This window comes from Alosa sapidissima, chromosome 10, assembly GCF_018492685.1.
Source record: "Alosa sapidissima isolate fAloSap1 chromosome 10, fAloSap1.pri, whole genome shotgun sequence".
NCBI lineage: Eukaryota > Metazoa > Chordata > Actinopteri > Clupeiformes > Clupeidae > Alosa > Alosa sapidissima.
Genome location: NC_055966.1, coordinates 34,913,316 through 34,925,635, shown reverse-complemented (window position 1 = coordinate 34,925,635; position 12,320 = coordinate 34,913,316). Strand labels below are relative to the sequence as shown.

At 47.6% G+C, this 12,320-nt stretch overlaps 1 protein-coding gene across 2 annotated transcripts in view; it reads left to right on the top strand.

The window, feature by feature from the left end:
• atp8b2 (ATPase phospholipid transporting 8B2) overlaps positions 1–12,320 on the top strand; it is a 66,239-nt gene that overhangs the window by 10,268 nt on the left and 43,651 nt on the right. Inside the window, exon 1 of one of the 2 annotated variants that reach the window (XM_042105658.1) lies at positions 923–1,630. The exons of the other annotated variant lie outside the window; for it this stretch is intronic. Coding sequence (XP_041961592.1) covers positions 1,522–1,630 — 109 coding nt within the window. The 5' untranslated portion in view covers positions 923–1,521. Of the gene's footprint in view, positions 1–922; positions 1,631–12,320 lie in introns of those variants that run through there. 2 annotated transcript variants of the gene reach the window in all.

Below are 12,320 nucleotides of genomic sequence, written 5' to 3'. Positions count from 1 at the left end.
AGACTGAAGCCGGCCACTGTTGAAGGGCTGGCATCTGTCAATGTGGGAGGCGGTCTGGTTTGTGTTCTTGCTCTGTTTTTCTCGGCGCCTGTCACAGACACAATACTTGACGTCCAGTACGGTCTGCTGGGTGTTCTGTGTTTTTGAGAGGGACAGCACAGCACATGAAGAGATTGTCGCACACATTCACTCGCCACAGTTCACAGAGAGCTTCACATCAACGTGCATAGTTTCATTCCTAGTTTTATAAGGGTCACAGTTCCCCAAGGTCAGATTTAAACTGTGTGTCAAAATAATATGTTACAACAATGGAAAGGGTTGGATTTAAACTTTGAAATAAAGTTTTATGTCTTTTATTTCTATATTATTTGTGTATGTGTATGTGTGTATGTATGTCCTGGTTTGCATGACTATTAGTTGATTGATGTTTCCCACACCGACTGCAGAAAGGGTGTTATCAGCAGGATCTCTGGCGGCACGTGAGTGTGTGTGCAGCTGGCCAGAGAGGCTGTTTAACTCTCTGGATGTGTCTCCCAGCCGCACAAGACCAATGCAAACACTCTCTTCCTGCACGTGCACAGACACCTGCCCGGCCCAATCCCCTTCTGCAGTGCTCCTCCCTCCTGGTTCATGCTAGGACTGACCTGTTGTAGCTTGTGCAACTGACTCACACCAGATGCCATTGTGGCTCAGAGACTGTGACATTAGCAGTTTACTCATCTCCACTTCTTGAGCCAAGATGGCTGACAGTTACTTTCCTCCAGTGACCTTTTTTTCCTCCTGCAGAGGCAGTTGCCTTAGCAACGTCAGGGCCTCATTGTCATTGGCTGGCTGCTCAGCCAATAGTGTGACTTCCTGATTAGGTCACATAAAAACAGCATCAAAGTTGGAGTGGTGGAGCTCTGTTTGATGCGAAGTAAGAGAGAGTGTTTGATATGGATAGTATGACAGTCTGCGTAGAATATCCAGAGGAGACCCATGAGTGATGCTGCAAGGTGTTCTGTTACAGTTTAATGGGCCATGCCAAGATAGTTTTCTCGAATTTGTTTGATAAACGTCAGAGCTGAAACTTACTGAAATATATGATAACGTGTTCGATCGGTAATATAATTTCGTTATCATTGATTCAGATGCTTTTTATAACTTACGTATTGTGCTATAATGCGTTTTTTGAAACTCAGTCGTCAAGTAATCCGATATGGATCAAACGCGTTTGTAATTGATACAGTCAGCGCAATGTAAACCCCGAGGGATGAGAACGTCTTCAGGACTACCTCAGACCTAGTGACCTAAACGGTCTGCGGCAGAAATAGCCGGCAGGAGAGTGGCAACGAGATGAAATTGAATTAATGTCGTGGTGCCCGGCAGACGCGCTGTGCAGCAGCTGTGGTGCCGTCATTTCTCGTGGACATCTCGACCTGCACGAGTCTGTTTCTGCCGGTTTGGCGGATCAGGAGGATCTGTCAAAACAAACGAAATGTAACGGAAACTTTTAGAGGAACAACTCCACAGCCAATCAACATGACGGTTCCTAAAGACATTCCTGACAAGTGGTTCCCTATCGTTCTTCCACTTCAGCGGAAGAAACAGAACCAAGTCGTCGGCGGTAAAAAGAAAAGAAAAGGCAAAGGTACCGAAATGTGTGTTTTTAAACTTTGGTCTAAAACTCAATCCTTTTGACATATCGACGTGGGCTTTTTAATGCTGACATAAATAGCCTATAATTAAAATGTATTAGCTATAAGAACAATTCCTAATGTATAAAATCTGTCTTCAAGCCTTCTCAGTGTTCCCCCCATTAAAATGATTCATGTTTTGTCAATAAAAATCTGTGCACTCTTCATCTGCTGTCATACTCATTCCCCCTGGCCTTCCTTTATGACCCTCCTCTCTCACGTCAGTCACATCAAATGCACCATATGCAGTGTGTGTGTGTGACAGCATTCTGTGTCCCTACTCTCCTCCTTAAGTGACCTTTAATGTTTTGAAATGTCCCCACCACAAAGTGCATATTTGTGTGTGTGTGTGTGTGTGTGCACTTTTGTCTTGCTGATCTCACTGATCTCCTTGCACCTTCATGTGTCACTCCAGAGCCTAATCATCCATTCCCAGCCTGTGCCTGTTCAGTCAGTCATGCCAAGTCATTTTCACCTCCCTGTCGCTGTGCCAGACCTCTCATCCTGGCACTACCACTCTCCTCACTCACTCACCCAGTTTACCTCACCAGCGGGGCTGATGGTGTGCGACTTTGTGTATGCTTGCATTTGTATGTGCGTGCGTGTGTCTGTGTATTTGTGCGTGCATGTTTGCCAAAGTGCACTTAAATGGGAGAAAGTCACTTTGAGCGGGTGCCGTTTCTCTCTCTCTCTCTCTCTCTCTCTGTTAGTGTTGCTGCGTCATGGCTAAGGCTAGCCTGCGCTCTCCTGGGTGCTGAATGTTCTGCTGAGCTGAATTTTGCTGAGCTGTGGGAGACCCAGTAATGCCACCCAAGGGAGCAGAGAGGGAATCCTGCTGCCCTCTCTAAAGAGGGCTTGCTTTTTTTCCCATATTCTTCGCAGCTTTTGCTTGTGTCATATTTTTTTAGAATCTTCCATTTGTTTCTGTCATGTGATCACACAGGGCATCCAAATACAGAGCATTTTCTGGGTAAAGCCTCTTATTTAAGTATATATACTTTTTTGATCCCGTGAGGGAAATTTGGTCTCTGCATTTAACCCAATTGGTGAATTAGTGAAACACAAACAGCACACAGTGAGGTGAAGCACACACTAATCCTGGCGCAGTGAGCTGCCTGCTACAACGGCGGCGCTCGGGGAGCAGTGAGGTGCCTTGCTCAAGGGCACTTCAACCGCGGCCCACTGGTCAGGGCTCGAACCGGCAACCCTCCGGTTACAAGTCCAGAGTGCTAACCAGTGGGCCACGGCTGCCCACAAAGAAAGTTGCGTGGGAAAGGGCCCGTCCGGGATGGTGGTGGTGATGGTTTGATGGTGGTTCTAGTGGTTTTGGTATAAGATTTTCATGATCTTTGCTGCACGGTGGCTGAAGGCTGTGTTCAGTTTGTGTTCTGCCTGGTCGGCGTGCGGTTCCTCTCTGAGAAGTTTGTAGATCCTCCGAAGACCGTGGCTGTCAGAAATGCCTGCTGCTCAGTTGAGGCTTGTTTATGGGGGCGCATACATAACCTTCATTTGTGCCAGTAGGTCAGAGAAGACTTCTCTCTCTCTCATCTCTTTTTCTGGAATGACCCAGTGAATCAACTAAATGATGAGAAACATTTCAAGGTCAAGCGTATCCACTTTTTTAGCGCCATTTGCCTAATGGATTCTGGCAGTCTCCTTTTTTTTTATTTTATTAAATGCTATTCAGGAGCAGTGTTTGTATGCCTGTGAGTGTTTGTTTATTCAGGTGTGTGTGTGTATGTGTGTGAGTGTGTGTGTGTATGTGTGTGTGTGTGTGTGTTTTCATGTCTGTGAGTGTTTGTTTATCTCTGTTGTGCTTGTTTTCCCTGGCACACTGAATAAATCATTAAAACCCCATAAAACGTCTCCTCCGTGCCAGGCCAGGGTAGAGTGGAGGACGGTCCTTGGGAAGCTGCTGGTAATGCTGTATGACAGGCTGGTGAGCGAAGGCAGACGCAGAGCAAGGCTTGTGTCTGGGTCCTTTTGGTTGACGTCAGTGTTCCCAAACGTCCTCCGAGAAAAAGAAGTTAGGACAGGAGATGAGCCATATTACCCCCCGCCCCCCCCCCCCTCACTCCCATCCGCAACGTCGTTAATCAATCTCTTTGGCGCCAATCGCCATGGCAGCTCTGCTTGCTCGGCAGCTAACCAGATCCGCTGAAGATTGAGGTCTTGTCACCGTGTGTGTGTGTGTGTGAGTGGGTCTCTTTGTTTTCATAACTATCTCTGACACAGTTTGCAAACTGGGGCCATTCCCAGTCAATTGCCTCTTTATTCTGTTCATAACTCTTGAATATCATATTCAAATCTTAAAATCCGGAGAGATGTATGTAGTATGAAACACTTCTGCAGGCTGGGCCAGTATTCCACAGTATTCCACGCAGTGATTCCACTGTTTGACCCCTAGTCCATCCGTTTTGTGGACAGAGGTTACTTATGGTCACGCACTGGCTCTCTCCGGCCTTTCCCTCTGCCTACATGCACCCTGCTCTCCGACACCCCTGATATGGGTCAGGTCTCGCAGGGCCTCTCAAATCCCAGCTGACCCACATTATTGCCAGGGGTTGCCAGAGTACTGTAGCATAGCTTGCTAAAAGCGTGGGGTTGCCAGAGTACTTTAGCACAGCTTGCTAAAAGCGTGGGGTTGCCAGAGTACTGTAGCACAGCTTGCTAAAAGCATGCATTAAGCTAAATGAAAAGCACATTAGTTGCTGATGTATGGTGTATGGCGTACGGCGTAGCGCTTCGCTGGCTCGCTTGGCATCCATCTCCGCTCTGCTGCGGCGGCTCCTCCCGCCTCCTCTCACACTCCAGGCCATTTCTCAATATATTTCATGTTTTATGCAGATATGTTCTTGCAGACGGTCTTGCTCTGTTTTTTTATTTATTTGTTTATTTTGGGCCTCTTTTCAGAAGGCCTGTCAAAACGCACAGTTTCCTGTGATGAATGAAAGACGTGCAGGCATTCAGGGAGAGCTGAGCTGAGTGCTTTTGCGTTGGCAGTGTCTTGTCAGAAGATTGATTAAGCTAACAATTTTGTTTTCTTTTTGAATACCATTTGCAGGTACAGTAGGTTCCTGCTATGCATCCGTCTAGAGGAAGAGAACAAATACAGGCTCACTTTTTTACAGTAATATTTCTCAAATTATTCATTGTTGGAGTCATAGAGTGATTGTTACAGTCTTATCACATGACATGAATACACCATACATGCATACACCAGACATGCATACACTATACAGTACATACATACACCATACATGCAGACACCATACATGAATACACCATACATGAATACACTATACACCATACATGCATACACCATACACCATGCGCCATACACCATACATGAATACACCATACATGCATACACCATACATGCATACACCATACATGAATACACCATACACCATACATGAATACACCATACATCATACATGAATACACCATACACCATACATTACATGCATACACCATACATGCATACACCAGACATGCAGACACCATACATGCATACACCATATGCATACACCAGACACCATACATGCATACACCATACATGCATACACCAGACACCAGACATGCATACACCAGACACCATACATGCATACACCAGACATGCATACACCATACATACATACACCATACATGCATACATCAGACAGCAGACATGCATACATCATACATGCAGACACCAGACACCAGACATGCATACACCAGACATGCATACACCATACATACAGTACATACACCATACATGCATATATCAGACACCAGACATGCATACACCAGACATGCATACACCAGACAATGCTCTACATGGCTACATGGTCTATGGCCACATATGAACATGTGAATTTGTGTGTGTGTGCTGGGGAGGGAAGGGGGTTGTTGACATTGTTAGCTCAGGCTCATCTCGTGGTTATTTCTGTATGCTAAAAAATAAAGAGATACCTCCCAGAGTGTTTCATTAGGCTACACGAGATAGCTCCCAGAGTGTTTCATTAGGCTACACGAGATAGCTCCCAGAGTGTTTTATTAGGCTACACGAGATAGCTCCCAGAGTGTTTCATTAGGCTACACGAGATAGCTCCCAGAGTGTTTCATTAGGCTACACGAGATAGCTCCCAGAGTGTTTTATTAGGCTACAACGTTTCGACCAGAGGTTTTCATCAGGTACTTGTTTAGTTTTTTGTAGATGTGTGCATGCACTTTCTGCTGCCTCTGGCTGCTCAAAATGCCCACAGTGTTGTTAGCTGTTCTGCAGCGTCCTGAAGTGAGCTTGGGGACAAAAAGCTCTTATGGGGAAAACGAGAAAGCTTGTCACGTGCAGCAGTGCCACTGCTCCGGCTGGAGCTGCTAAGCTAAGCAGACCCAGGCGGTGGGCTAGTGCACTAGCACACCGTGGGTCGCTGAGAGTTGTGCCCATTTGATATCATTATGGCACCACTGTTGATGATAAAGTGTGACACTTCATTGCGTTTGCTATTATTGGGATACTTTAAGCTGTGTCTCCAGAATATGCACCCTAATGGAACTGAATATGGATTGCTATCTGAGAGGCCGTTTATTATCGGCTGTAATGGGAAGTTTTATCGTTGTATCGTAGTGTCATGTGGTTGATAGGTGGGTATTACCAGCACTTTTTGCTCATTGACCTTGTGGGGTTTATTGTGCAGTGTGTCTTGCAGCCGAACTGTTCACTGTGTAGTTTATTGTGCAGTGTGTTTTGCAGCCTAACTGTTCACTGTGTAGTTTATTGTGCAGTGTGTTTTGCAGCCTAACTGTTCACTGCGCATGCTGCTTTTGTATGCTCGTGGTTTATGTGGTGTGGTCTGATTGTGGTGGGGTCAAAATATGTAATTTTCTCACATCTCAGCTCTGGTATCATATGGAGCTCATTGGCATCCCAAAGAGTGTAAATCTAGCTCTTCGCCGTTGGCGAGTGCTCACTCGAAGACGAGGTCATGTATTGGGGTGCGACCCATAGGCACTGGCGAGTGCTCACTCGATGACAAGGTCATGATGTGTTGGGGTGCGTCCCATAGGCACTGGCGAGTGCTCACTCGATGACAAGGTCATGATGTGTTGGGGTGCGTCCCATAGGCACTGGAGGCTGGTAGCCTCACACAGCCTCAGCGGTGCATCAGAGGAATGTGTCTGCGCTGATGGGGGGATGTGTTAGGAGGATGGAGGGGCACGATGTTCTGGTGTTTGGTTATACCGCCGGCATTCTGCGAGAGCACACTGGGGTATTGCGTAACGCCCCGACATTCACCCTACTCTGCCCCTCGTATGCAGACAGGGCAGTTAGCACACAGACACACACACACACACACACACACACAGACACATGCACACACACACACACACACACACACACACACACACACACACACACACACACACACAGACACATGCACACAGACACACAGACACATGCACATGCACAGAGACACACACACACACACAGACACACATACACACACACACATACACATACACACACACACACACACAAACACAGACACAGACACATGCACAGAGACACATGCACACACACGCACACACATACATAGACACACACACACACAGACACACATACACACACACACATACAGAGACATGCACACACACACACATACACACACACACACACACAGACACATATACACACATACACACACACACACACACAGAGAGAGACACATGCACAGAGACACATGCACACACATACACACACACACACACACACACACACACACACACACACAGAGACATGCACACAGACACACATACACACACTCACACACACACACACACACACAGAGACACACATACACACACACACACACACACACACACACACACACACAAATACAGACCACATACACACACACCACATATACACACACACATGTGCACGCACACACACACCCACACTCCCACACACAAACACAAAAACAACCCTCAGAATGATAAGCCCTAATGTATATATATGGATCATCAGTGTGAGTCACAGTATTGATTTGTGGCTTGCCAACATAAACATACAGTAGTAGTTGTCATTCACAGCACAGTAATGTAGAATGCAGAACGAATGGCCCTATCACATGTATTTATACATTAGTAAACAGATGGCTGCAGGGACACTCTGGCTAATTCATTTCATCTTGGGGAAATGAGAGAGGCGTAAGAGAGGGAGAGAGGGAGAGAGAGAGTGAGAGAGAGAGAGAAAGAGGAAGGGAGAGAGAGAGAAAGAGAGAGAGGCAGAGAGGAAGGGAGAGAGAGAGAGAGGAAGAGGAAGGGAGGGAATCTTGTGTGAGGGGGGTTATGGGCAGAGGATGAGTCAGGAAGATCAGGCACGTGCCGACCCAGCATCGGGGGTTGGAGGAGGAGGACTGGGGTGGAGACGGAGGGGGTGGAGACGGAGGGGGTGGGGTGGGGGGGGGGGGCACGAGGAATGAAGCGGAGGGGGGGGGGGGTACGGCAGTGGGAGATGGTGGGCAGGGGGGAGAGAGAGAAGAAGAGAGAGAGGGAGAGACAGAGAGAGAGAAAGAGGGAGAGAGAGAGAAGGAGAGAGAGAGAGGGAGAGAAGAAGAGAGAGAAGGAGAGGGAGAGAGAGAGAGAGGGAGAGATCATAGAGGCAGACACTTATAAATTCAGCTCAGTCTCTCCCCACGTGCAGTCGTGCACACATACTCTCCAGCAGCATGGGTCTCAGTGATTGCAGACCCTCATTTGTGAGAAGCTGCTGTTTCTCCAGGATGTTTAGAATATGGATTTAGAAAATGGCTTACGTTTTAATTTGACAATGAAATGATTTAGAATATGTTTTTTATTTTTAATATTTACATCGGATAAGGAGCATCTTGTGTGTTTATGTGTGTGTGTGTGGGGGGGGGGGGGGGGTGCACGTGTACGCGTGAATGTAAGAGGAAGTGTGTATGTAGAGGAACAGACCAGTCCAGCCTGTAGAGGAACAGACCAGTCCAGCCTGGTTGTCCAGCCTGTAGAGGAACAGACCAGTCCAGCCTGTAGAGGAACAGACCAGTCCAGCCTGGTTGGTCAGCCTGTAGAGGAACAGACCAGTCCAGCCTGTAGAGGAACAGACCAGCCTGGTTGTCCAGCCTGTAGAGGAACAGACCAGCCTGGTTGTCCAGCCTGTAGAGGAACAGACCAGTCCAGCCTGGTTGTCCAGCCTGTAGAGGAACAGACCAGCCTGGTTGTCCAGCCTGTAGAGGAACAGACCAGTCCAGCCTGTAGAGGAACAGACCAGTCATAGCCTGGTTGGTCAGTCAGAGGGGGGTAATGCCCTGGATCTATCTGGCAGCTGCGTGTCTTTAACCAGCATTTATTTGCTTCATGGCTCAGAGAGCTCGCTAATGCACCGCATTGACCCGGGCTAAAGCCATTTCATTGGACTAAACGCACCGGCTGAACGGTGGAAACCGATCCCTCTGCATATCAATACACACATGCGGACGCAGCACATGCACAGCTTTCCCTGCCAGTGCTACGCAGCCGATGCTCTAGTGACGTTCGCCCGGTTACTATTTTATGCCTCCTCACGCTTTGTTGATCTTTAAATAGTAGTGCGTCTGTTCTGTGGCTAATGAAATTAGATGGGCTGGATATGAATAAATCAAATTAGCCAGAGTCTCCTAAGGCACATTAGGATTCCCACTGCCGTTGGAAAGCTGGAAAACTGAAGTGTTGTGTTGTGTGCGTGTGCGGTGTTGGCTGGCAGCTACCTTAGCGCTTTAGTGCTGGTTGTTGTTGTTGTTGTCGTTGTTGTTGTTTTCTGGGGCTGCTGCTGCTGCGTCGTCTCTCAGCCCAGTGTCCTTGGCCAAAGCTAGAGAGGACAGACCCATAAAAAGTGCTTAATGGGCCATAGAATAGAGGTGACTATTTCTCTCTCGCTCGATCCTTCTCTCTCTCTCTTGCTCTCTCTCTCACTCTCTCGCTCTCTCTCCCTCTCTTGCTTTTTTCTCTCTTTTCCTCTTTATTCTTTATTCTTGAATTTCCCCTTGAGGATCAATAAAGTATCTATCTATCTATCTATTCTGTGCACTACCCTTCTCTCTCTCTCTCTCTCTCTCTCTCTCTCTCTCTCTGTGGCCATCCATCTCTGGGCTGGCCATTATGTCACTGTTGGCCAGTGGACAGGTAGCTTAATGCACTGCAGGGTTTGGCAGGAGGGAAAGAGGAGAGATGAAAGATGGAGCCTGATGCCATCAGACCTGATTACACACACACACACACACACACACACACACACACACACACACACACACACACACGTAGAGAGAGAGAGAGAGAGAGAGAGAGAGAGAGCGAGAGAGAGAGAGACACAAGCAGAAAGAGGCAGGGAGGGGAGCTTTGACCTTGGGGAGGGAGAAAGGAAGAAAGAAAGGATTAAAAGAAAGGAAAAGAAAAGAAGGATGAGACAAGATGGGGAAGTACAGTAGGCTATTCCTGAAGGCAGGATGAGAGAAAAGAGTAAATAGCAACAGAGCTGGCTAAGGCTACTAGAGGAATAGTATAGTACAGTACACTGTGCAATGTAGTGTCATTTACACAATACTAATGCTTGTGTGTGTGTGTTTGTGTGTGTGTGTGTTTGTGTGTGTGTGTGTGTGGAGGGGGGGGGGGGGGTGCTTCTTGGCAGGTTGAGGTATACACACCCTCTCAGTGAAGCAGTCAGCTGGCCTGACCAGCTGAAGGTCATTAAAGAGACGAAGACCTTGACGTGTGTGTGTGCGTGTGTGTGTGTCCGTGCGTGTGTGTGTGTGTCCGTGCGTGTGTGTGTGCGCGTGTGTGTGTCTGTGCGTGTGTGTGTGTGTCCGTGCGTGTGTGTGTGTGTGTGTGTGCGTGTGTGTGTGTGTGTCTGTGCGTGTGTGCGTGCGTGTGTGTGTGTGTGTGTGTGTGTGTGTGTGTGTGTGTGTGTGTGCAAATAGAGCTAGGAGATAGAGATGTGGGTCTGGCCGTTATTATTGCTGTGTTACTGTATGTTGGGGATGCGTTTGCTATAAGTGTGGGAAGTTTTGGAAAGTGTGTGTTTGAGCATGTGACAAGAATAGTTTGTATTGGTGTCAGTCTCTGTTCTGCTCACAGTGGTTTCCTGTCCTCAGCTGTGTGTGTGTGTGTGTGTGTGTGTGTGTGTGTGTGTGTGTGTGTGTGTGTGTGTGTGTGTGTGTGTGTGTGTGTGTGTGTGTGTGTGTGTGTGTGTCCTTTTGTGCGGTTTATGTAATGCCCTTAAGAAGCTCACACAGGGCTCACCAGTACACTGGCCTGTTGTGTTTCCTGTATGATTTTGACATTTGAATAGAGGTGTGTGTGTGTGTGTGTGTTTTTTCCTGTGTGCACTTGCTTCACTCTTGTGCGCTTCGTTCTGGCACAAGCCAGACCATAACCAGGTCAGTCAGTTCATCTTTAAAAAACTCTCATCCATATTACATTAGCAGGGAGTACCGTCTGCAGCTCCCCGACTTCCTGAGACTCCAGAGGAGTGATGCAGAGGCAGGGAGCAAGCCAAGCACCACAGAGACAGGGAGAGATGGACAAGAAAATGGACCACAGTTTTTGTTTTTATTGTCCTCGTTTTGGAGGACACATTTTGGAGTGTCATGGTTGTTTGAAAAATAAGGGTTAGAGGTGTGTGTGTGTGTGTGTGTACAGATTTGACTTAGTAATGGCTTTAGCATTATTTTCATCCCCTAAGAGGAGGAAGGGACATATACACCCTGAAAGAGTGGCTTATATGTAAGGAAAGACAGAGATAAAGAAGTGTGTTTCTGCATGGGAGCAGATTTGACAGGTAAGCTTAAACGTTGGAGGGTTTGCACATCTGCTAGTGTCGTGTCTAGTGAAAACTCTCGTTCTAGAGAAATGAAAGTGTGTGTGGTGCCGTTGGACACAGCGGGGTGTCTATTGTCTGCCCCTGTGGTTATCTGTGTGCTCTTCTCTTGGCTGCAACCCCAGACGCTCACACACACACACACACACTCACACACACACACACACACACACATACACACACGTGCAGCTGTCTGCAGCCCCACTACTGAAATTGACCCCCGGAGGGGAACTCACACCAGGTCATGTTGCACTTCCTGTCGGGCTAAGGAGGAAGGGGTTTTCCTGTATCGGAAATTCCGAGGTAGCATCTTTGATCTGCACTGGCATAGTATAACACTGCCAGAGACACGGAACTGATGTTCAGGCAAGATCATGGTCGTAGTTGTGCTGAATTGGACTTGGACACAGCCCAGAAAACTATACGTCAAGGTCATGCCATTTCATGCTTTGGACCTTCCCCTGTGTTCAGCATCCTACAGGCAGTGTGTAACATTGTTGAATGAGTGAGTGAGTGGGATTTAGCAAACAAAGCTGGTTTTGCAATGACGAATTCAGGAATGGAACCCACGCAGGGATGCTGCCACTGCTCCACATCTGCAAGGCTAGATGGTAGACTGGTAGACTTCAGCCTCTCCGACCTTACAGTACCTAACAAGGCCTAACAAGCTAGTAATGTCCTCTGTGTTGACCCTTGACCTCTCCGACCTTACAGTACCTAACAAGGCCTAACAAGCTAGTAATGTCCTCTGTGTTGACCCCTGACCTCTCAGACCTTACAGTACC